This window comes from Papaver somniferum, chromosome 4, assembly GCF_003573695.1.
Source record: "Papaver somniferum cultivar HN1 chromosome 4, ASM357369v1, whole genome shotgun sequence".
Taxonomy (NCBI): domain Eukaryota; kingdom Viridiplantae; phylum Streptophyta; class Magnoliopsida; order Ranunculales; family Papaveraceae; genus Papaver; species Papaver somniferum.
In genome coordinates this window covers 162,452,365-162,477,605 of record NC_039361.1, presented here as the reverse complement: position 1 = coordinate 162,477,605, position 25,241 = coordinate 162,452,365, and the positions used below count along the sequence as shown (strand labels likewise).

The following is a 25,241-nucleotide window of genomic DNA, read 5'->3' as shown; positions in this document are numbered from 1 at the left end:
CATTTTTTGGAGAAGCCATAGTGTTGAAACACCTGAGAAACCAAGAAGTAACTTGTCACCATTGGGCTTTATTTTTCCTTTACACAACAAAGTCACTGAAGGTCTGAGACTTTTAACTGGAGTGCTTAATACAATCAAATAGAATGAAGGTTTATCACCGAAACGAAATTGGGCAAAAACACTGAGGCAAACTAACATTTCAATTTCCTGTCAAAAGTTGAACCAACACCAAAGTAGTTTTGGTAAATTAAAATTAAATTATCGATAACAAAGCTCATAAAACACCTAAATTGTTCAATTCCTCTGATATAGGGCAAACTAACTATGTTAAACTAGAATAGCCAAGAACCTTTATATTACATAGATGGCATAAAAGAAAATGCAACTACTTCTAAGATAAAATTTAAGAGGCTTGCAACTTTGACATCTCTTCCAGTAAATACTTTGATTCCACAGCAAAATCGAGGGGCGCCTCCGCGCGGATAGTTATCCGTTGTCTTTTCTCGCCATTGTACTCGTTCTGAGCAACACTGACTCTAAATAGATGAGGAGTCCATGTTGCTTGTTTCAATTTCAAATGGAACTCCTTCTCATCCTGTAAAAACAAAAGAAAGACAGATTTAAGAAACTAAAGTTTGTGCTTCGAATTACTGATGAAAAATGACTATGGAATAGAGCTAATTGTAAGATACCTGTTGTTTGATCTTGTCAAGTTCATCAGCGGAGCAACCTAATATTTTTTCTGCCTGATCATTGAATGTAGATACCCAAGCTTCACCACTTGGGTCAGAAACCCTCAATGCCAATATATACCTGCACATACCAATTAGAGTAAGATTTTTGGTGTTTAAGTTCATAGGGCTCAAGATGTTTTCGTTTAACATTTCTTACCGTAAACTGTACTTATCTACATTCTTCTGGCATCCATCACAGAAATATCCAGACACATGACCAGTAGTCACTTTCTTGTTGCATGTCTTGCAAGCTTGGTACCACATCAGTTGTTCAGGCTTGATGAAACTGATGCATGCTTTGATGCTGAAAAATTGAGGCTAAACAAGAACAAGAACAAAAACAGTTAACACCACCATAGAGCTCAGCCTCAGTTTGTCTCAAAACAAGAACTCATTGACATGTTGGCTTTCAAAAGCATGAAGAGAAAACATAAGCGTTTATTCAATACCTTTTCTCCTCCCAAAGAGGAGTTACTGGTAATATGAGAAATGGTAACACGATCAGAGTAGAAGGATCTTGCACCACTACTTGTAGAATTGATCAAACCAGCCCCAATAGAGGTCATTGAGATTGATTTACCTTCAGATGCATACCTGTTACATAGAACGAGTGAGCAAATTGTACAATGTTTTAAAAGGATAAAGATGAAGTATAGGTGCAATACGTACCAAGATTTGAGGTTTTCTGCTTCAGGAACATCTGGATTTACAACCACAGTGCTTTTGCCCAGAGATGACAAAGATACTCCTGAAAATACCATGGAAAAGTATCAGACCACTGTCCTTTACAGCATATAAACCGGAAAGTATACACCAACAGAGTGAACGAGTATAGAAGGTTACCTTGGAAGTCTCCAACCTTGAGACATTTGATTGCAACAATCGGATTGCTGTCAACAACATCTAACAACTCTTGCCCCATGGTGGTGGCAAGATCGTTCCATAAAGAAATTACAACAGTTTTGTTTCTGCAATTAAAATATCAACTTCTTAGATTGCAAGCCACACAGTAACATTTGTATAAAAAAAAATAAGTATGATACAGTTCAGAGATACTAACGAATCATCAGCAATTGTTATGTCACGCTTTGGGATGGTCTCGTTATTAGCTTTCCTTCTGATGCTCATTGTAGGGGAAACACTTTGAAGAACCCCAATAACATCTGGAAATTCAAAACAAAAAGGAAAGTATAACAAAAGTAAAACAGACTACAGAGATCAAAACACAAAAAGCAATAGGAAAGGTTAATGCAAGGTGTGAGATTGGTGTTATACCTACAAGCTCCTTCCCATTCACATAGGTACCCAAATCGTCAATCTTAACAAAGTTGAACACTGCCTTTGGAATAGGACTTCCTTCTTCAGATACCTCCTCCACTTCAGAATTTTCATTCAGAGTCATCTCATAATCATTTTGGACCGTTTTGAACTGCTTGTTAGCAACTTTAAGAGTTCCTTTTGATATGTAATAAACTTTTCCCAATTCAAACTTATTGTAGAACTTGTTTGCAGCTTCATTAAACAGTGTTGCTTGAATTTGTGTACCCTGCATAGATGGAACAGTTTCAATATATCAGTATAATATAATCATAGTAAGCCACTTACTGGGATCAATTAGTTAAATAGGATACGAGAAGCAAACTGCACACGTAAGAATAGACACTTACATCTTGATCTGTTAATTCCACATTAAAGACACACCCTTCTCCTCTAGCATTCTTGTATGTCCTCATGTTGCCTTTACTTGTCAACCGAACCTTTATAGTCCAATTCCCTTGGTAAGGATTCAGGGAAACAAGTGGATGAACTCTTCTTGTCATGGCCATTCGTTCAGAAGGAGCATTACTGGTAGTGAATACATCAAGCACAGTTAATATCCAATAAATCCAAACAGCGCATAAAGCAAAAGAGAACATTCTAACTACTTCTACGAAAAACATTTTCAAAAGTTCATAAAGGAACTCAAACATGTTCTTAAGCAGCATACAAATCAAATGCAAATAATTTACTTTTCGCAGACCTCAATAATTTGAACATCTATCAAAATCAAAACAATCTCACTCATATTAAGATTAGAAGAAAACTCACTTCTGATGCTGTTCATGGACAATTTGAGCTGCAGATTTAGCAACCACATCTTGCTTTGGCTTCAAAACAATTCCAGTTTCTTGCTTTGGTTTGAATTCAATTTCTTGACTTTTAGGATCACTTCCAATCTCACTTTCAAGCACAGGAGCAACCACTTCACATTTCAAAACAAGCAAACACCTGAAGAACTCAAATCAGTCAATATATGACAATAACTAATCTCACACAAAAACATATATGTTTAGAGGAAGTGGACTTACTTTTCTTGTGTCTTTGGCACAAGGTTTATGGTGTAATCCTTAACAAGGATGAGGCCAAGGTTTTGGATGTTTCCCAAATTGACATCAGATGCCATTTTGGTTGGAAGCATTGCCATGAGTTTCATTTTTCCATCACTAGCTTTGAATCTGAAAATCATCAATGTAAAGGAGGTAAATTTCAAGATAACAACACACCTAAAGGCAAACCCACAACATAAGAAAATCAATCTAAATCAAGTATTGAACTAGCCCTGATCTCCTTCGGTTGATTACTACAAACACCAAATAACCAAACGAGAAACAGAAAAAAGTAAAACCCAATCAATAATATGAAAAGTTAGATCTGATTATTAGTTCGAATGAATCAAAGGATATCTCCAGATTCTGAAACCCTAAGAACCAAAAATCCTAAATTGAACAGCTTTATCAATAATAATCATTCATGAGAGAACTATTTATTCAGATCTACATAAAATAAGATCGAAATGAGAAAAAACCCAGATTTGAAAGCAGTAAATTTATTTCGGATAGAGATTTTTGAGAAAACCCCTAGACATGAAAATAAAATTAAAACGGTTTCAATCAAAAATAAAAAAGAAGATAAGAGAAGAAAAAGTACTTACGTAAATCTGCTGGTTCCAGTAGGTTTGAGATCTACCACTTGAACGATGAGTTGAGGGATTTCAGAATAAGAATCAGTGGAAGGGTTCGCTAGTATAGTTGAAATAGCATTTGGGGTTACTGATTTCTCCATTTCCATGGCTGAGATTTCTTAGGTTAGAGACGGAGAAGAAGAAGAAACAGGCAGGGAGAGAGAGAAAAAAAGTGAGATTGGAAATCGGGAGAGAAGAACTGATAATGGTGAGATGAAAAACAAATGGGTAAGAGAGATCCCTTTTGTACACACTCTTTTGGCGGCAAACTCTTCTAATTTCACCCCGCCAAAACAGTTGTCAGTTTTTAAATCTAAGTTTTAGAATTTTCATTTCGCGCCGAACTCCCAAAATATGTCATTTAGGGTATTAAATGGCGGGGCGGATTGAAGTTTCAGTTTCCGGAAACTTTTTACTTGTGGCAACCACAAAACCACTTTGAGCACACACTTATCTAGCCATAGGCTCAGCTTGTGCCGGAGGTATATATGCAAGGTTTTGAAAAACGGTCAAGGTCCGCCCCGGCTACGATGTGGTTGATGAGTGCCAAATATTGTATATATTTATCCCTTTTTGTTGGCATTTAACTCATCTTTTGCGCATTAATTCTACATTTTATCCCATATTTTGTGTTTTCGTTGTTTTCAAGAATAAATACTTTTATTAATTAATTTTGCATTTTTAGGTACCAAATAAAGCCTGGTTAACTCACGGAGCAAAAAGAGCAAAGAAACGGCAAAGGCTCCCCGCAGAAAGGCATCGAAGAATGATGTTCGCAAGAGCCGGATCAACTAGAGGTGGGCTTGAAGAGGAAGAAATTACTCTTAAGAGAAGAAGTGGGCTAAGAAAAATTAAGGCCCAAGCTCAAATTCTAAACCTAAGTCCAAGACCAAGCCCAAAAGCCCGCCTCAGCTCTCATCCGTCCGATCTGATCCATCATCTACGCATCCTACGGTTTCGTATTCGTTGGACATCAAACTTGCTGATCTCGACACATACTACAGCACCTAACTCCATCTGGATCCATCAGTTTTGTTGCTACACAATCCAACGGTCAGTCAGAGCACGTTCTATCGTAGTCGTTCGATTCAGCCCAGTCGTGACGAACCATCATCATCCACTCGCTGCGCATCTTCAGATGATTCCGCTCAACACCGTATCATCAAATATCCCATCACCTACACCAGTCGAGCCAAACATTCGTTTTCACCCAAAAACCCTTCTTCCCCCGACAGTTGCAGACCCCTGCAATTTCTCCTTCTCGAACTCCTGTACCACTTCACCATCTCGAGCCTCTCCAACCACACAACCCCTCTACCCTTCCCCCATAAACATCACTCATCACTCTACTTCTCTCACCTCTATCTCATTCACCCTATGAGATAAATCTAAGAGAACTAGGGTTTGAGTACGAGTAGCAGATGGCTTTCATACACGATGGAGACGAGTGGCAGAGCAATTGGGAGCATGGGTTGTCGACAAAAGGCAGAGGAGACAACATTCAGAGCTGTGGTGAGATTGTTTAACCTAAATTTCCAAAACCCTAATTCTGAAATTAGGGATTTTTTTTGAGATAAATTGTAAACTATAAATTGATGTTATGGGTGTTGTAGAACTCATGCCTGGGCTAGCCAGAGCACCAATTGAGACTTGGGTTAGCCAAGCTCAAGAGTCCAGTTCAATTTCAATTCCAGTTTTAATTTCAGTTCATGTTTTATTTCAGTTACTAGGGTCTCAATGAAGCCCTAACATGTGTTTTTGTCCACTGATAATGCATGCTTGATTGTTAAAAATGCTTAGTAGAAAATCAAATTGCAATGTCTTCATTTAGCTTTCACAATTCATGCCCTGTATGCATTGTAGTTAGACTCCCTCTATGTGGACATAGCCACCAATCATGCTAAACCAGGCCACTGTTGAGCCTTAGACTAGGTGTACTTTAGCCAGACACTTAGTACTATGGAGCAATACTTATGTTGGTTTTGATTTCTCTGATGGAGAAACTTCTTAGATAAAGGTAAGATCAATATCTTCACCCATGTCAATACAAGAACAAGAGTGTATTCAGTGAATGCTTAAACATAAGTTAGTGGTGGAGTTGAAAACCTTAGTATCACTCTCTCATTGCTCACTGTCAGTATCAATTCACTTCATGTTTGTTGTTGCTCCTGTCACTGTCAGTACATGATGGAATGCTAGGCTAGATTTCTTTGAAGCTTTATGCTAATTGTGCAATGGCAAGAAATCAGTGCTCATAGCAAGCTGATTTTCTTGCCATTCTTGATGTATGCTTAGGTTGTAGTATTGGTTGTGCATTGGGGGAAACTAGTGCTTAAAGCAAGCTAGTTTTCTTCCCATTCTTTGAGTTTACCTCCTGAATGTTTTCTACCTAGCTTGCCTCATTTCAATTTCTTCACCATAACCCTGCCCTTGGCCTTAGGCCTTGGTTCATCCTTTGTGTCATTTTGTTTTGCCTTTGTGTTCTGTTGTTGCTGTTTAATCTTTCCATTGCTTTTGTTCTGTTGCTTCTCTTATTCCATTTGCCCTGCAACTCTCTTGCTTTGCTTTCCATTGCTTGTACATTCTATTTGCTTCTCCTGCTGCTTTCCTATCTGCTGTGCAGCTCCTTTGCTGCATTGTTCTCTTCTGCTGCTGCAGCTGTTGCTGCCTAGCTGCTACTTGCACTGCTTGTGCAGCTGCTGTGCAGATTTGCTGCCTCCTGCAGCCAAGCAAAGGCAAAAACCCATTGAGCCCAAAAGCCCAGAGCACAATTTGAGCTCATCTGAAGACCAAAGCTCAACTCAAACTGAAGCCCTATTCAGCCAACCTGTGGGCTTAACCAAAGCCCATTTGTCTTAAACCAAAACCCCAAATTCACTAAGGCCCAGTCCAATGCAACCAACTTGTGGGCTTATTCCATAAGCCTAAACTCAAAGGCCAAAGCCCATTTGTATTTCAAAAGAACAAACTGAGCCCAAGCTCAGTTCCTTTCATTATTAACAAACCCAATAATACATTAAGCCCAACACTTCCAAAGGGCTTCTAAGCCCAAAGCAAAATTCAGGAACCCAATTAGCTAAGACACATTTCCGAAACACACCCAATCTCTGTGGATCGACCCGTACTTGCACGAGCTACAACTGACGACCGTGCACTTGCGGTATTACTGTAGGCCCGTTTTCATCGCATCATTTAATACACCCTTCCGGACCTGCCAAGTTTTTGGCGCCGCTGCCGGGGAAAATTTCTATACCCTTTTAGGGCCCAACAAGTTTTTGGCGCCGCTGCCGGGGATTGGTGCTGTGTTTTATCTGTGTTTTTCTTAGCTATTTTGTATTTCAATTCATAGCATTTGCATCTGCATCTGCTTCATTTCATTTGCTATTGGACCTGCTGATTCTGAACCTGTTTTTCCTCTGCTGGGACGCCACTAAGGAAAAGAACCAAAACCCAACTGGGTTTTTGCAACAATATCAGAGCAGCTGGGCTGTGCTAAAAAGGTAAGCCTAAACCCATTTCATTGAGAGAACCCAACCTGTGGGCTTCCAATTTTTTTAATTGTGGGCTTGTAATAATTAACCCAATTTTTTTGGGCTTTTTATTTTTCTATTTTGGGTTTGTAATGATTTATTTGTGGGCTTGTTTGTTTAATTTGTGAGCTTGTATTTATTTTGTGTGGGCTTGTTTAAATTCTTTCATTGGACTTGTATTTTAGACTCTGGGTTTAAACCCAGCTGAGCTTATAACTGATTGTGGACTTGTAAGTGAACCTCGAAACCAAAGTTTTAAAAACAAACGTCGGGCCTTAACCAACTGGGCCAAATTAAACTTTCAAAATTAAAACTTGAATTTTCGTAGGCCGCAGCTTCCATTTCATTAGAGGCTTGCACAGTGGGCTTGCTCCCATTTCAAAAACCAAATTTTATTTTCTTCATTTTATTTAAAAAAAAAAAAAAAAAAAAAAAAAAAAAAAAAAAAAACCAAATTTTACTTGCTCCCAGATTTTAAAACCAAATTTTATCTTGCTCCCAACATTAAAAAACCAAATTTCTTTTCAAACCCGACAAAAAACCAAATGTTACCCATAAAACCAAATTTTTCCCAAAAATCCAAACCCATTAAAAACCAAATTTTGGGCTTTGTAACATAGTTACTTAGCTTTTGAGCCCAATCATGTATAGATCTTTTTCTACAGTTGGGGAATACAATAAATCCCTTAGAGAACTTGCGTATGGACAAACTTCACGTTATGAACCTCCCACGGACCATGATGTCAATAGTTATAGGAATTATTATGGACATTTTCAAAGTCCCGAGCCTCAATACATGAACCCTAATGACTATTCACACATGCATCATTCGCCACAACGTGAAAATGAACATTTTGCTAGTGCCTCACTCACACAATCATCTCTTGTGGATCAATTAGAAGCTCGAATCGCAGCTTTAGAAATGCAATCACATGAGGAATCTGTCACATCTAATTTTCTTAGGAAACCTGAAATCTATGCATGTCCTGCATGTGGTAGTTTAGACCACCATGTTGAAAATTGTCATATTTTGCATAATTTTAGGCAATCAGAGAAAATCCAATGTATGAAATGCCCATGAATTGTGAGAATGGTAGTCATTGGGACCATAATCAATCCTTTGAGGGTTGCGATCAATATTTTGTAGACCCTAATGACCATGCATACATGTACCATTCACCACAATTTGAACATGAAGAATTTTGTACTCCCATGAATTTAGACTCCACCACAGAAGCTTTAAGACTTAGTGAGCAAAACTTCGATAGATCTACATCACGAATTCAGGCATATTTAGATCAGATTTTGCTTCACCTACAAAAGGAGGAAATTCATGAGGAAATGTATGTTGTCCCTAATGAAGTGTCTAGTCCCATTCATGTAAATGATGTTGAATATGAACCTAATTTAGAGGAACATGAATTGACTAACGACACCACCACTGTTAATGAGGACCAATATGCATGCTACCATGATGATGATTATGATGATTATGATGATGTGTTAGAAGAACATGAAAATATTGTGGAACCTGTTGGTTCAATAACATATGGCTTCTCGCCCTCGACCTTCATGAATGTTGTTTTTTCTGATACTCATGGTAATTCATATGATTTTGATATTGACATGGGATTCGTACAATTATTCTGTGAAGATGAGCATGACATAGGAATAGTTGAATCTTCTGTAGACACTAATATGCATGAAAATATATTTGATGTGTCTGATTCTCTACCTAGGTCACATTGTGATATTTCTCCTGATTTGCCGATGCATGAGAATAAATTTGTTGATGATGTTGATGATTCTAAGTGTGAACCTGCCAATGTGATTGATGATTGTGAGCATGATGTGACATGTGTAGATGAGTTAGAAGATTTTGATTTGATTGATAATGATATGCCTATTCTTCTACCTAAGTCACAATCTGATGGCCTTCCACCCAACCTAGATTTGGTTTGTACCAATATTGTAAAACCAATTTTTCTGAAAATTCCTAACCTAGGTTTGGAACTGTGTGCTTCCCAAGTCCTCTTGGACTATTTTGCTTCCAAATATAATACATTTGAGGAACCACAGTTGGAATTAGCATGTGTGCCCGTCCCTAGCACAGTTCATTTCGAGCTAGACCTTTTGCATGATGAACCCCCAAAACTGCGCGATTTTGTTTTCAAAATTATATCTTCTGTAAAATCCAGGTTTGGGGGTAGCTCATTTTGTTTCACAGTTTCACTTGCGTTTCTTTCCTGTTATTATTGTGTGAAGCTGTTGAAATGTCTACACTTCGTCTTTTGGGTTGATCCTCAACTCTTTAGATTGTTAGTGTATGGTGAATTTTTTGTATATAATCCAGTAGATAAAAATTTTAAAAACCCTTTTGTTCCTTTTGTATATATTTTGCTAATCCAATATGATCTCGGCTGAAATATGTTGGATTTTTGCCTTGAATAACGGAGTTTTTCTGCTTTCGCCGAAATCGGGTATTCTCTCTCCTTTTACTCTACTCAGCATGTTCCCTTTCATATATTGTTATAATTCTTTCCATATTTTGAAACATTGAGGACAATGTTTAGTTTAGGTTTGGGGGTATAGAGTAGATACCACGATAATATGCCATAATATGAATTAAAACGAACTCCTTCTTTTTGAAAAAATTGAAAAATTCCAAAAAAATTAAAAAATCAAAATTCAAAAAATTAAAAAATGAAAAATCATAAAAATGGAGCTCATTTACCTTGAAATGTTGACTCTTGTGCAAATATGTATTTTATTAGGAGTCTTAGTCTAGATATTTAGGCACCCTGATTCTAGCACAATTCACATAGTGATAAGAAATTTGCACGCGCACGATCTACCAATACATGTATGGCCTCGATCTTCAAGGTGTTGGATAGGAAGTTACGATTGCCAATCACTTTAGAATACTGAACGAAACTTGACTAGCTTGTTCTTTGGTTGGTTGGGATAGAAGGTGGAGGTTACATTAAGAAAGACAACCATCGAATTTAACTGGGTGCATCAAAAAGGGCTACCTCTTGCAAAGTGTCATGTAATTTTTTGTTTCTTTGTTATGTATCAAAAGTGTTTCTTGTTAAAAAAAAAAAAAAAAAAAAAAAAACGATGTATATATCAGAAAAAAAAAAAAAAAAAAAAAAAAAAAAAAAAAAAAAAAAATCAAGTATTTATCAATTCCATCATCTCTTGTTCCAAAAATAAAAGAGAGTAGTCAATGTAAATAAGAGTCATGTAAATTTTTTGTTGTTTCTTGTAATAAGCAAGGAGGGTGTATGCCATTGATGTACAACGCGAGAAATTGTGAAATACCTCCAACTCATTCACAATTCTCGTAAAGTCCGGACAGCTAGCTAGATTTCGACCTCAGTTCTTAGCCTGAGAAACTATCTCTTGGTGATTAGTAGTCATAACTTCAGATCTTTCTTTACACATGTGTAGATACACTTTACACTCTTATCACATGTCCTTATTTGTTATCAGTGCTAGGATTGTGCCTTCGATAGCTAGATTGACATCTCCATTTTGCTGTGAGCTTAAACTGTTTTGCACATGTCACGTTTGATGGAATATGAGCTTATATTTTGTCCTTAGGTTTTGTAGGCACACCTCTGGTAAACCTTCACGAGACTTCAACTCGTCCACTAGGGACACTTAGTGGTTTAAAAGGCTTAGTGCATACGCTAAATGCATTCGAGAGACCAGCGACAGTGGTATAGTTAGGATTTCCTTAGTTCTGTTTTACTTGAGGACAAGTAAAATTCAGGTTTGGGGGTATTTGATGAGTGCCAAATATTGTATATATTTATCCCTTTTTGTTGGCATTTAACTCATCTTTTGCGCATTAATTCTACATTTTATCCCATATTCTGTGTTTTCGTTGTTTTCAAGAATAAATACTTTTATTAATTAATTTTGCATTTTTAGGTACCAAATAAAGCCTGGTTAACTCACGGAGCAAAAAGAGCAAAGAAACGGCAAAGGCTCCCCGCAGAAAGGCATCGAAGAATGATGTTCGCAAGAGCCGGATCAACTAGAGGTGGGCTTGAAGAGGAAGAAATTACTCTTAAGAGAAGAAGTGGGCTAAGAAAAATTAAGGCCCAAGCTCAAATTCTAAACCTAAGTCCAAGACCAAGCCCAAAAGCCCGCCTCAGCTCTCATCCGTCCGATCTGATCCATCATCTACGCATCCTACGGTTTCGTATTCGTTGGACATCAAACTTGCTGATCTCGACACATACTACAGCACCTAACTCCATCTGGATCCATCAGTTTTGTTGTGCTACACAATCCAACGGTCAGTCAGAGCACGTTCTATCGTAGTCGTTCGATTCAGCCCAGTCGTGACGAACCATCATCATCCACTCGCTGCGCATCAACTTCAGATGATTCCGCTCAACACCGTATCATCAAATATCCCATCACCTACACCAGTCGAGCCAAACATTCGTTTTCACCCAAAAACCCTTCTTCCCCCGACAGTTGCAGACCCCTGCAATTTCTCCTTCTCGAACTCCTGTACCACTTCACCATCTCGAGCCTCTCCAACCACACAACCCCTCTACCCTTCCCCCATAAACATCACTCATCACTCTACTTCTCTCACCTCTATCTCATTCACCCTATGAGATAAATCTAAGAGAACTAGGGTTTGAGTACGAGTAGCAGATGGCTTTCATACACGATGGAGACGAGTGGCAGAGCAATTGGGAGCATGGGTTGTCGACAAAAGGCAGAGGAGACAACATTCAGAGCTGTGGTGAGATTGTTTAACCTAAATTTCCAAAACCCTAATTCTGAAATTAGGGATTTTTTTTGAGATAAATTGTAAACTATAAATTGATGTTATGGGTGTTGTAGAACTCATGCCTGGGCTAGCCAGAGCACCAATTGAGACTTGGGTTAGCCAAGCTCAAGAGTCCAGTTCAATTTCAATTCCAGTTTTAATTTCAGTTCATGTTTTATTTCAGTTACTAGGGTCTCAATGAAGCCCTAACATGTGTTTTGTGTCCACTGATAATGCATGCTTGATTGTTAAAAATGCTTAGTAGAAAATCAAATTGCAATGTCTTCATTTAGCTTTCACAATTCATGCCCTGTATGCATTGTAGTTAGACTCCCTCTATGTGGACATAGCCACCAATCATGCTAAACCAGGCCACTGTTGAGCCTTAGACTAGGTGTACTTTAGCCAGACACTTAGTACTATGGAGCAATACTTATGTTGGTTTTGATTTCTCTGATGGAGAAACTTCTTAGATAAAGGTAAGATCAATATCTTCACCCATGTCAATACAAGAACAAGAGTGTATTCAGTGAATGCTTAAACATAAGTTAGTGGTGGAGTTGAAAACCTTAGTATCACTCTCTCATTGCTCACTGTCAGTATCAATTCACTTCATGTTTGTTGTTGCTCCTGTCACTGTCAGTACATGATGGAATGCTAGGCTAGATTTCTTTGAAGCTTTATGCTAATTGTGCAATGGCAAGAAATCAGTGCTCATAGCAAGCTGATTTTCTTGCCATTCTTGATGTATGCTTAGGTTGTAGTATTGGTTGTGCATTGGGGGAAACTAGTGCTTAAAGCAAGCTAGTTTTCTTCCCATTCTTTGAGTTTACCTCCTGAATGTTTTCTACCTAGCTTGCCTCATTTCAATTTCTTCACCATAACCCTGCCCTTGGCCTTAGGCCTTGGTTCATCCTTTGTGTCATTTTGTTTTGCCTTTGTGTTCTGTTGTTGCTGTTTAATCTTTCCATTGCTTTTGTTCTGTTGCTTCTCTTATTCCATTTGCCCTGCAACTCTCTTGCTTTGCTTTCCATTGCTTGTACATTCTATTTGCTTCTCCTGCTGCTTTCCTATCTTGCTGTGCAGCTCCTTTGCTGCATTGTTCTCTTCAGCTGCTGCTGCAGCTGTTGCTGCCTAGCTGCTACTTGCACTGCTTGTGCAGCTGCTGTGCAGATTTGCTGCCTCCTGCAGCCAAGCAAAGGCAAAAACCCATTGAGCCCAAAAGCCCAGAGCACAATTTGAGCTCATCTGAAGACCAAAGCTCAACTCAAACTGAAGCCCTATTCAGCCAACCTGTGGGCTTAACCAAAGCCCATTTGTCTTAAACCAAAACCCCAAATTCACTAAGGCCCAGTCCAATGCAACCAACTTGTGGGCTTATTCCATAAGCCTAAACTCAAAGGCCAAAGCCCATTTGTATTTCAAAAGAACAAACTGAGCCCAAGCTCAGTTCCTTTCATTATTAACAAACCCAATAATACATTAAGCCCAACACTTCCAAAGGGCTTCTAAGCCCAAAGCAAAATTCAGGAACCCAATTAGCTAAGACACATTTCCGAAACACACCCAATCTCTGTGGATCGACCCGTACTTGCACGAGCTACAACTGACGACCGTGCACTTGCGGTATTACTGTAGGCCCGTTTTCATCGCATCATTTAATACACCCTTCCGGACCTGCCAAGTTTTTGGCGCCGCTGCCGGGGAAAATTTCTATACCCTTTTAGGGCCCAACAGTGGTCGGGCCACATCAATTTTGTATGTGGCCCCTCTTCATTATCTGACACCTATTTAACTAAAAAACATGCCCCCTTCAAATTCCCTTAATTGTTTCACTTTTCAGAAAAAGTAGGAAGTTATAGAAAGGAAAAGGAAAAACAGTTAGGTAATAAAACTGTTTTCCAAAAAATTTCTTCTTGCTTTATGCGACGTGTCATCATTTAAAGAGGGAAAGTATGTGACCCGACCACATCGTAGCCGCACCGGTCAAGATCATGTGGGTGGCTGTGAGCCCCCATATAACTTTTTGAGTCTGACCCTCACAATTTTAGTTTCTTTGATTTACTTAACAAATGATGCTAAAATTATGTAGTTCAACATTCTTTGGCTTCCTCGTTGTTGCCTAGTTTGCAAATCCAAATTAATATGTAGTAGATATGAGAATCCGAAGCCAATACCAAAAGTCAGAAGCAAAAAGATTTTGATCCCCAAAAATTTAACTTTTGCTTCTAAAGAATTGAAAAGAAACTTCTCAAGCCACCAAGGTTGCGCTAGCTGACATGGACTGCTAATCTAGCTGCTAGATTAGTACCCATAGGACCAAGCTTTACCATAAATACCACGTACAAATGTTCCTCCTAAAATTAATCAAAAAAGAAAAAAAAGAAAATAATGTACTCGCTTCGTTCTTTTTTAATAGGCTGGTTTCTATAAATAAATGTTTCAAGAAAATAGGTTGGTTTCTTAATTGGGAAAGTCAAATGTTACTTTAATTTTTTGGGACCACTTTTCTCTTAATTTCTTTTGATGACAAGTGTCATGTGGACCATTTCACTTTACTTCTTTTGCTGACAAGTGTCACGGGGACCATTTCACTTCACTTCTTTTATTGACAAGTGTCATGATGACCACTTTCAATGATTAGTTCTCTTAATTTTCTTAAATTTCTCTAAAAACAAAACCAGCCTATTAAAAAGGAACGGAGGGAGTACCAAATTTGTAAACCGCCGTTACATGCGAGTACACTGCCAAACTTTAGAATGTTAACTGCAACAAATAATGGCTGAATTGGGGGCCCTGGAAAAATAATTGGGGACTCCTAGCTACAGGACAAAAAAAAGTCATGAAATAGTAATTGGGAGTTATCCCTAACTTTTTTAAATGGCTAAACTACCCCAAATCATTAGTGGTAATTAAGTTAATTAGTTGTTAATTAGTTTAATTAGATTAAAATCAGATTTAGGGATAAAATTTTGATAAAAGAAAAATTTTGTTTTTGTGTTGTGGAGAGGAAGAAGTTGAGTTTTTAGGGGATTCCAGTGGAGGAATCATATTGCTCAAAATGAAGGAACCAATCCTCAAAATGAAGAACCCGAAGCTCAAAACAATCAGGTAAACTTCCTATACTCTTCAAATTGTATGAATGACGCCACAAGTGGTCGATTCATGTACACTATGCAACTACTCAGAGTGAGGGTCGTTAAGTCTAGAGGGTAATAAACGAACGACTCTAAGGAGTCGTCAATTACTTGACACAACCTCTGACGACTCAAACCTGCAACTTTTGCACGTTATGAAAAATCGTCAACCAAGTGTGATATAATTGACGACTCCAGCTAGTTAGGTCATATAGAGTCGTTAACTTAATATGTTTAGAACCCAACGACTCTAAAACTTTTTACTCTCTAAAGATGTTACTCTTAGGGTCGTTAATTAGGCATTCCTATATATTGACGACCCTAGCAAGCTATTTTATAGATCAAGGGTCGGCAGGCAAAATTTATAAACCAAACGACCCTTCAACACCGTTAACGACTTCAAAAATTTGACATCACGACCCTTCAACATAGTTAACGACTACAACCATTTGACATGACGATCCTTCCTATTTTTTGAACAGGAAATAAATTTTGTATCATATAGAGTCGTTAGTTTCATAAAGGGGTCGTCAAACAAAGAATCGTTAATGCTTTAGAAATATATTGTCGACCCTGTCACTGTTTGGGACAGAGAGGTGGTTCTGCATAAGATAGAGTCGTTCGTATTTAAAAAGGTTCGTCGAGAAGAATCGTTAACGATTTAGAAATCCCTAGAAAAACCTAATGTTTCAATCAACAAATCAAATTAAAACGCAAACCCAACTTAGATTAAGGGGTTTTAGTTCACTTACGACGATGAATCGGTGAGAATTTTTTTTCTTCTCGGAAGTCGTTAATGGAATGGGAGACAATGGGAGAGAGGGAGCAGAGGAGAAGAAGAATGGGAGGAGAAAAAGTTATTAGAGAAGGGTAAAATAGTTATTTCACCATCATTTTGGAAGCCCCGTATATCTTTTGGTGTGGGTATAAAATGTGTCCTGACCCCCAATTCAGCGTTGATAATTAGTACAGTATGAAATTAGGAGAGTAACAAAAAGAGAATCCTCCTGCACGAGGCGTTAACAATGTACCAGACGAGATGCGCAACCTAGATTTAGACATAAGAGATCTCAAAAGTACAATATATAAGCAACCTAACCGAAGTGGAATGTGAATCCTCGATCGAAACTGTTTACAACTGAGATGTCATATGTTTCAGTTTCTAAGACTCCTGTTAAATTCGTAAGTAAGCACATTTCGTACGGTGTATTGCTTCAACCTTCAAGCTAGAAAGATGGGAACCCAGAAAACAGAACAGCGAACAATCTCATCAAAACATCGTGAATAGCTGAGAAAAGGTTTGAGCATACCTACTAGTAACATGCATTGTCTAAAGTTCTGAAAATAACTCCGTGTAAAACCTAAAATAGGAGCAAACGACTTAAAAGAAAGCATAATGCTTTAGTGATTTTACCGAATAGGGTCTAGACACCCATCCTCTGACTCCTTCAGGAATGAACAGCATCTAGTCTTCGATACAATCAAATTCAGCAACTTTGACTCCTTCAGGAATGAACTTTGTTAGTGAAATGATGTTTTCCATTTGCGCGTGCAGCTGATAGTCAGAGCAGGGGCAATGAGTATCATTATCCTCACCAATACCAGGATCCCTGACATCTTAGCCTCAAAAATAGCACGATTTTCCTCATTACAGGAGCGGGTGCCCTCTACCACGTTATAATGTTTCATTTGCAGGTTGTAGAATATAAGACATCCCCCATCAAACCAATACAACATCAACTGATCAGAGAAACTGAATGTACCTGTAGGATGATTGTTACCAGTATTAGCATTAGTAGTATAGCCAAAGAAACAACAAAAGGGATCTTGTAATACGCTGTTCTCCTTCATTCTAACATCAAAAGTTTCCTCCTCTATCCACTTCTGCTTGACCTTGTCCTTCAATATATACAGATGGACCTTAAAACCGTAACCACAAAATCCAGTCTTACAACGGCGAGGGTGTACTCTCTCGGTCATCATTATCTTTTCGGAACGTGCAACACAGGGATATCCTTTAAACTCCAAAAGATGATGAACAACCTCTAAATAAGCATCCTCATATATCGCCCGGACCAGAGAATTACATCTAGTTGGGAGTCAAATGAGCTGAATTTTCTCATTAAGAATGTCGAACAAGAGCAACATTTCGGTCTCAATGCCACCATCACAAGTATTAGTTACCCTCCATAAAAGATCACCCCCACAATGGTGGCTGATTTATGTGTATTTTTCCAAATTCTTGTCACCATTCGACTTGGAAAAGGAGAACAACCTGGTGGTGGTGAGATTTCAGAGGTTCTAGTAACTACTTCTCTCCATGATGCATCTCCCAATGTGACAACCTTGCAAATAAACCCTTGATCGCCGGCTGTTGTTGAAGTTGTATAAATAAGTACAACCTTATATTCTTGTGACGATGAATCAAAACCAAAACCTTGACACAAATGTTCTAATGATCCCCCTCCTCCTCCTCCCCCAATCTCAGTAATGAGGGTAAGTGTTTCACTCCTAAATGGATTAATGACAGTAATTTCTTCATCAGGTTGACTCGCCCGTTTCACACAAGCTAAACCATTACAATTACCTACTGATTCATACGCTACTAGTGGTGATTCTGATCCCATTATTAATTCAAATTTGTAAAAATTAATATTGCTATCATGTTGATTATGGCTATCCTTTTGTAAATTTAAAAAGTAATTTGCTGTCCCATAATCATGATTATCATCTACGTTAAGGAGACTAAAGGATAAATTTCTGCTATTCATCTTCTTCTGTTGATGAGCTAAATGAGACCTAGCAAATCCATTGTCATTAACAATAGAATTGTACCAATACTTACTGACACAAGTGAACCGAGCTGTGCATCCCGAACTGATAATCTGGTCAAAATGTTCTCCACTACTAATTCCTGAGGAAGATATGGACAAGAAGATGAAGAAATCTTTTTTTGCTTCTTCTTCTTCTGCTGCTGCTGCTGCTCTTCTTCTTCATCGATCATCACTCTTTTCCTCTTGCTAACCCAATTTATAATACCACAAATTACAGAGAACATGGTGTGAAATCTTTGACTGTAGCCTTCAGAAAGAAAGAAAGTACACAGAATATGCAGTGAATAAAGAAGAGCCTTTATACAATTAGGGCTTTCATTTCTCACTTTAGGGGATTTTTTACACGCCTCTGAGTTTTAAAATGAGCTCAGAAAATTTACGAACGAAGAAGACAGATTCAACCCCCTTTTCAAAATCAATTTCCCATTTTGCCCAAGCTTATTTGTTGTCCACCAAAGGTTGAAGTTTTGGACATCCTCTGAAGGAAGTCCAGTCAGTCGGCCAAAGTACTGGAAATTTGCCAAAAGGTTGAAGTTCTCAATGGTAGTAATTTATGAGAATCCACCCGGAGACGACGTACATACACTTATGTTAAGCCTCTTATCATTCAAGCATACTTCAATAACTTTGGCCACAATTTATGCCAAATTACTGCAACTATCAGTTCAACAACAAGAAATGCAGCAAACTCAAGTTAAGCTATATTTGCATTCACTTCAGCGCATGCTGATGAGAGATTTATAAAATGGTGTTTACAAGATCAATCAGTCTGAACACAAATAAATGAAAGGTTGAGAAAAATCTAATACTATTATAACCCTTGTTACATACGTATGTATGTATGAATGTATTCAGAAGAATAATATACAGAATATTTTCAACAAGTATCATCATACAGTTTACGGTATGAATCTTTTACTCTAACCAAGAATCAGTTGCCAAGCTCCTCGTACAAATAAAACTTCTGTTCCGATGTTTATACTGATTTCAGAATACGCACTTCCCTCAACTATTTGTTCTTCCATCATTGTCCCTAAAGCAATCTTATAACACAACTGAATCAAGCACGGGAAGCATATTGGAGAGGGAAAGACTGACGACCAGCAGTAATGACAGTTTGTAATATCTGACGGGATACTGTAACGACCTCGCATTAAAGGTCATGATGATATCCAAAATGAACGAAATCTGAACAGGAAGGTAAAGCCACACAAAAGTATTACTGTTTTGAAATCTAGTTTTCATTTTCTTACTAGAGTGGCCACAAGATTCATGTCTTGAGTACTTACTCTGTTAGCATTTGCAGATATGGCAACAAGAGAAACAGCTGAACCATCTCGAGCCAAGGGTGTTAGGGGCTGCTGGAATGTCTTTGGACGGTGTATGCTGCTCTAGTTGTTGTAGCTCAGGATCCGTCTTAGCGGAGCTACTTTTTCCTCTATCCCCCGCTGTCAATCTGCAAAGAAACCAGTTTCCATTAGGAGCTGTTGAGAATAAAAATTCTAAAACCAAATTTAGAGTCATGCGTTTAAAGTGAATGTTGTGTTAAAATGTGTCTGGTATGAGAAACTTGCATGTGAGACGAGCTTTGTCTACGAAGAGAGTAAAACCACTCAAAAACAGAACATATATGTGGATTTCCTCTTAGTAGATGAAATTGTAAATGTGGAGAAGCGCTCACATGGTGGACACATGACCCGTAGAAAGAATGAGAGAGAGAAATGTGAAATTGGGAGGAAGACAAAGTTACAGAATATAGGTAGAAAAAAGAGTGAGAAGCATACGTTCTAGATCGACAACAAAAGATTCTGCTACAGTTTGAATGGTAGCAGAACGCCCAACTACCGTTACAACAGGAGCAGGATGGCCAGGAACAGTAGCAGAACGCCCGTCTACAGTTGAAACAGTAGCAGGATGGCCATGCACAACAGTTGCAGGATGGCCATGCACAACAGTGGCAGGATGGCCGTGCACAACAGTGGCAGGACGACCATGCACAACAGCGGCAGGACGGCCATGCACAACAGCGGCAGGACGGCCATGCACAACAGTGGCAGGATGGCCGTGCACAACAGTGGCAGGATGGCCGTGCACAACAGTAGCAGGATGGCCTTGCACACTTCTTTCTCCTTCTGCAGCACATAAAGGGTTTCCTCATCCACATAAAGGGTTTCCTCATCCACATAATCAGACACCTTAATACATATATGAATGCATATATTAGATATGCAGACACGTGAACGGATAACATTAGACACGTTTTGCATCCATCAAAAGGAGGAAAAGAGAGATACTTACCAATCTACAAGCATTTAAAGATACATTCATAAGCATGTTGAAAAGGAAAACAACCAGTTATACAAAGAGCAACCTGTGATTTCCTCTAAAAAAATATACAAGCACAATACTTTCCATGTGGGAGTGTAGGATCAACAAAATAAGAAAAGCCTGGCAAGGGAAAAGTTTTGGGGAAGATTTAAGTCATCATCACCTAAACAATCTCTAGAAAGAGCAAAACCATTTCTGACATTGGTGATCCTATTCAATATCATGTAGAGTGCCATATGCGACATATAATTTAAAATAAATTCACAAACAACGGAGCAAAACGCGTTTTGATGCAACACTTATCAATCCTACCTTTGGCAAGTCAGCTTCAACAGCTCATAGTTATATAGAAACATCATAAATAACGCCGTAACCACACACACACACATAATAAGTAGTACTTATAAGTGCTAAAATATGGATAAGATATGAAATTTTTTCTGCAACTTACATGGGAAAAGCAAAAGATTGGACGCTGGTTCCACTTTCATCAGAGCGGGGAGAGATACTAAAAGAAAGGCGGACCGCTTCGGTAGGTGCGTTTTCCTTATAACGGTCTTCTGCAGTAACCCTCAGGACCTCCTTCATGGTTTCTGCTGCTGCTTCAGTTACACCTAACTCCTCCCCCAAATTCAAAGTATTATTGTCAGATTTTACTACCGTGCTATCTTGGGGTGCACTAGTTTGGTAGCTGATAAATTCGCCAGAGTGTGGGTAAACCAACTCTCCAGACGACTTAGAATCAGGAGATTTTAACTCTCCAGACTTGTTAAGAGGAGGGTAGACCAACTCTCCTGATTTGGTAAGAGGATAGACCAACTCCCCAGATTTACCAAGGAAAGCCATTTGTTCTCTAGAGAAACTGTTATTCCCCACATGAATGCTGAACAACGATTCATTGGAAGCCACACTCCATTCTTGTGGTGTTGTGGATTTACTTCTTGAAAACACAGAAGACGGAATCCTGTAAGAGTTTTCAAAGTTATCTGTCCTGCCCATCACTTGGATTGGAGGGGATTGCTTCACCAATCCGCTTGACACATATCTTGGCGAGGCAGGTCCCAAAGAACCAAGATCAGATCCTTGGGATTTTGGAGAGAAAACAATGATGGGGATGTCCTCCTTGTCATGACCATTTGTTAAAGCCAAATGAGTGTTTTCACCAAGTTTATGAGTGCCTGTTTGCGACGTGTTATCCTTGGTTCCTTCTAGTTGGAAGAAACCTTCATCAAATGAAGAGCCGGATGAAGAAGATGAGGGAGAAGAAGGCGAGTATGAGGACCCAGACTTCTTGCTCGGCGTTAAAAGATCACTTTCGCTAAGAGTAGTTTCAGATTTTGTCATAGAATGATTATTACTGTCATGCCGCCCATCTCGAAATTCCATCATTGAATTCATGCTCTAACTAGGTCCCGAAAAACATCTTAATTATAAATGCTGAAACAAGAAAAAACATGAAACGGAACCATCAACAAAGAGCGCATAACCTTTAATCTTCCGAGTTTGACATACAAAAGATCAGATTATAAAGGGTCATTTTTTATTTACTATTTTTTTGCAAAGCTGAAAGATAATTTAGCTCACAAACATGAATGAAAGTGCCATGACAAAAATTAATACAAGAAATTAAAGACAGCATTGAATTACATAAAATTAAGAAACTTACTCAGTGGATTATATCTATCCAGACAATAATGGATTGATGAGCCGCCAGGAACTGTGATTATTGGGTGCCGTAGAGGTAACGAGAAATTCAATCCTTTTGCCTCCCAAATCAATCTAGAGACAAAATTAGAAAAATATAACAAAAATTGTTTCTTATTAACAGAAAAAGAAATGGAAAATGGAAGGATGAAACTAAAAAAATAACAAATTTACCTAGTTGAAATGATAGTTTGAAGATTGAGATTGGTGGTAAGAATATGAATCTCTGAGATGATTTTTTTTTTTTTTTTGGGTTGTTTGAGTTGAAGAAATTAGAAAAAAATAAAAATAAAACTGGAATTAGGAATTCAAAAAGTTAGAATTACGTGTGAAATGATTTGGATTAGTTGAAGGTGAACCGATCTTTTCGGGGTTTCTTTCCCTCCCTCCAAATTAGTTAAGGGTTCACTTCTCCCGCCATCCTCATTCGGATTACATGTACTTTTCTTTGAAAATACTTCTGTGGAGCCTACACCCACTCGGGGAGGAGAGTGGTGAACCCTTAATTAGGGTATTCGGATTAATTTTTGTGCTTTAACAAATCATTTTCACATTTTAAGACACACCTTGAGAAGTTGAGGCCTATTGCTACGCTTATCTCAGAGGGAAAATTAACTAGGCTAATGCCCAACCTATGAATAACCCATAATATGAGGTCATTAATTATGATTTTTTGAAAAAAAAAAAGATTCTATTAAAGGAAAAAAATATGTACAAGATAATAAGATCTACACAACACATATATTACATGTGCAGAATTGAATTCCATTGGAACAAAATTTGATTTACAGAATAACCCTTAAAAATATCCTTATCAAAGAACCAAAGTGCAACAGTTTGCTTCACTACCATGATTATCTCAGAAGCTTCCTTAGTCCTACCACCGTTGTGAACTCTTTTACTCCTCTCCTTCCACAAATGCCACATAACTGCATATATGATTTTCCACCACACTTCCATGCACTTCCCATTCAGATTATTCATCCTCCAAGATTCAAAAAAACCCTTCACAGTATTTGGTACCACCCAAGCCACTTTAAAAGCATTAAGAAAATAGGACCAAACCTCAAAAGCATAAAAATACTTCACCAATAGATGATATGCATCTTCAATTTCCTTCTTGCACATTGGACACACTTCATTTTGCACAGTCACCCCTCTGTGTGTCAGCATACTTAAAGTGGGTAATGAATCATGAAAACAAGCCCATAACATGAAACTAACCTTAGGTGGTATGTTTTTCTTCCACAAAACTTCTCAAAATCACAATCAGTCTCATCATCCAGCTGCAATTCATAATACTTCTTAGTAGAAAAATTCCCCAAAAAGTCTATTTCACCTGCTTCATTATTCAGACTGTGCACAGGCCCTAACTCATTACACAACATATCCCATTCCAGTTGCTCTTGATACTGCATTCTCCTCCTTGTTACACATTGCAATTGTCCTTCCACCACCGCTGCAACTGTTGCTTGTTTATTCTTACAAACCTTAAAAATGGCAGGGTATCTCTTCTTCAATGGACCATTAAGTGTCCATTTATCCAACCAGAATCTTATAGATTTACCATTGTTCAGCTTAAAACCCACATGATCCTGCAAGAATTCAGAAGACTGCAAAATACTCTTCCACATGCTTCTTCCTTGGGGAGTTGCATCATCAGTAGGCATTAAAACTTCCATCTTATTCTTAAATTTCTCCTGAATTACCTTCCTCCACAATGCCCTCTTCTCTCTTGTATACCTCCAAACCCATTTAGCCTTCAAATCTTTACTTGTGCACTTCGGATTCTTTACTCCCAAACCCCCTTTATGTTTTGGCTTACAAATCTTCAGCCATGAAACCCAGTACATTTTTCTTTTATTATCACTTTCATCCCATAAAAATTTCCTCATCAATCATGTTAATTTCAACTTCACCATTGCAGGCATTTTAATGAGAGAAAGAAAGTAAATTGGCAAACTTGAGAGACAACTTCTAATCAACACTAACCTGCCAGCTTTGTTCAGATACTTCTTCTTCCATGTTGCCAGCTTTCTTTCCATTCTTTGAATCACCTCTTCCCACACAGTAGCATTCCTTGCAGTAGCTCCAACAGGCAGTCCTAAATACTTGAAAGGCAATTTTTCCACTTTACAACCCAATTCCATAGCCAAATCCTTCACCATATCATCTTCCCCCCCACTAATCATTGAACTCTTTTCCAAATTCAGCTTCATACCTGTGAGAAGCTCAAAAGTGTTAAGAATTAATAGTAATCTTCTTATCTCATCAACACTAGCATCCACAAAGATCAAAGTATCATCAGCAAACTGTAGATTTGTTATCATAACACCATTCTCTGCTACTTGAAAACCATCCAATTGTCCTCTCTTAACAACATCCTCAATCAGTTTAGATAAAACTTCACAATCAACAAAAATAAGAAAGGAGATAAAGAATCTCCTTGTCTTAATCCTTTAGAAGTCTTAAACTTCTGAGTAGAGCTACCATTTACCAACACTGAAATATGAGAAGTTGAGATACACCACTGCATCCAAGATATCCATTTCCTTCCAAATCCATTCCTCTCCAAAATCTTCCACAAAGCCTTCCATTTCACATTATCAAATGCCTTCTCCATATCAATTTTGCAAAGAACACCTGGAATTTTATCTTTTAACCTGCTATCAATACATTCCCTGCAATCAAAACTCCATCAAGAATCTGCTTGTCCTTCATAAAAGCCCCTTGAAAATCAGAGACCAAATTCCCCATAACCTTCTTAAGCCTGTTATAAATCACCTTAGACAAAATCTTGTATGCACTACCAAGAAGACTTAAAGGTCTAAAATCTCTTGGAGTGCATGAATCCTCCTTCTTAGGAACAAGAGAAAGAAAAGAACAATTTAATCTCCAATCCATGAGCCAAATCTGTTGAATTCCCTCATCATTCTAATAAAATCTTCCTTAATTACACTCCAACAATGCTTATAAAACTCCATGGAAAATCCATCAGGACCCGAGGATTTGTTAGCACCAAACTTCTTCACCACCTCAAACACCTTCTCCTCAGTAAAATCCTTTTCTAAATCTAACTTCTCTTCCTCATCAATCATACTAAAGTTTAGATTTTCCATAGAAAAAGCAACATCATTCTTTTCTGAAAAAACACCTTCAAAATAGTTCCCCATTT

At 38.2% G+C, this 25,241-nt stretch overlaps 3 protein-coding genes across 6 annotated transcripts; all 3 read right to left on the bottom strand.

The window, feature by feature from the left end:
• Positions 1–217: 217 nt before the first annotated feature.
• LOC113271796 (replication protein A 70 kDa DNA-binding subunit B-like) lies at positions 218–3,933 on the bottom strand. Its single transcript, XM_026521717.1, has 12 exons — positions 3,706–3,933; positions 3,083–3,229; positions 2,823–3,002; positions 2,402–2,579; positions 2,010–2,280; positions 1,795–1,897; positions 1,578–1,702; positions 1,404–1,482; positions 1,184–1,328; positions 892–1,052; positions 693–813; positions 218–595 (listed from the first exon to the last, which is right to left on the bottom strand). Exons 1-12 carry the CDS (start codon positions 3,840–3,842, stop codon positions 404–406), a joined length of 1,839 nt encoding a protein of 612 aa, XP_026377502.1. The 5' UTR covers positions 3,843–3,933; the 3' UTR covers positions 218–403.
• Positions 3,934–18,713: 14,780 nt separating this feature from the next.
• LOC113271795 lies at positions 18,714–22,569 on the bottom strand. Of its 4 annotated transcripts, none has more exons than XM_026521714.1 (6): positions 22,241–22,569; positions 22,029–22,141; positions 20,814–21,799; positions 19,819–20,229; positions 19,324–19,490; positions 18,714–19,078 (listed from the first exon to the last, which is right to left on the bottom strand). In XM_026521714.1, the coding sequence occupies exons 3-5, from the start codon at positions 21,758–21,760 to the stop codon at positions 19,328–19,330; spliced, it is 1,521 nt and encodes a 506-aa protein (XP_026377499.1). In that variant the 5' UTR covers positions 21,761–21,799; positions 22,029–22,141; positions 22,241–22,569; the 3' UTR covers positions 18,714–19,078; positions 19,324–19,327. The 4 variants fall into 4 exon arrangements, with proteins under 4 accessions (XP_026377499.1, XP_026377498.1, XP_026377500.1 ...); XM_026521713.1 differs by having other exon boundaries at positions 18,714–19,222; positions 22,241–22,568; XM_026521715.1 differs by having other exon boundaries at positions 18,714–19,222; positions 19,819–20,166; positions 22,241–22,568.
• Positions 22,570–23,964: 1,395 nt separating this feature from the next.
• LOC113273390 lies at positions 23,965–24,663 on the bottom strand. The gene is made up of 2 exons (XM_026523123.1): positions 24,564–24,663; positions 23,965–24,470 (listed from the first exon to the last, which is right to left on the bottom strand). Exons 1-2 carry the CDS (start codon positions 24,661–24,663, stop codon positions 23,965–23,967), a joined length of 606 nt encoding a protein of 201 aa, XP_026378908.1.
• Positions 24,664–25,241: the final 578 nt, after the last annotated feature.

Bases quoted from the DNA above. Each gene is read 5' to 3' on its own strand.
- LOC113271796 (XM_026521717.1), bottom strand. From the start codon at position 3,842: ATGGAAATGGAGAAATCAGTAACCCCAAATGCTATTTCAACTATACTA. The intron at 2,580-2,822 runs GTGAGTTTTCTT...ATTCACTACCAG, and splicing joins GTCCATGAACAGCATCAGAA to TAATGCTCCTTCTGAACGAA. The intron at 2,281-2,401 runs GTAAGTGTCTAT...CCATCTATGCAG, and splicing joins TGGAATTAACAGATCAAGAT to GGTACACAAATTCAAGCAAC.
- LOC113273390 (XM_026523123.1), bottom strand. From the start codon at position 24,663: ATGGAAGGCTTTGTGGAAGATTTTGGAGAGGAATGGATTTGGAAGGAA. The intron at 24,471-24,563 runs GTAAATGGTAGC...TTGATTGTGAAG, and splicing joins CTTCTCATATTTCAGTGTTG to TTTTATCTAAACTGATTGAG.
- LOC113271795 (XM_026521714.1), bottom strand. From the start codon at position 21,760: ATGAATTCAATGATGGAATTTCGAGATGGGCGGCATGACAGTAATAAT. The intron at 20,230-20,813 runs GTAAGTTGCAGA...ATATGTATTAAG, and splicing joins CAATCTTTTGCTTTTCCCAT to GTGTCTGATTATGTGGATGA. The intron at 19,491-19,818 runs GTATGCTTCTCA...GTTTCTTTGCAG, and splicing joins TTTTGTTGTCGATCTAGAAC to ATTGACAGCGGGGGATAGAG.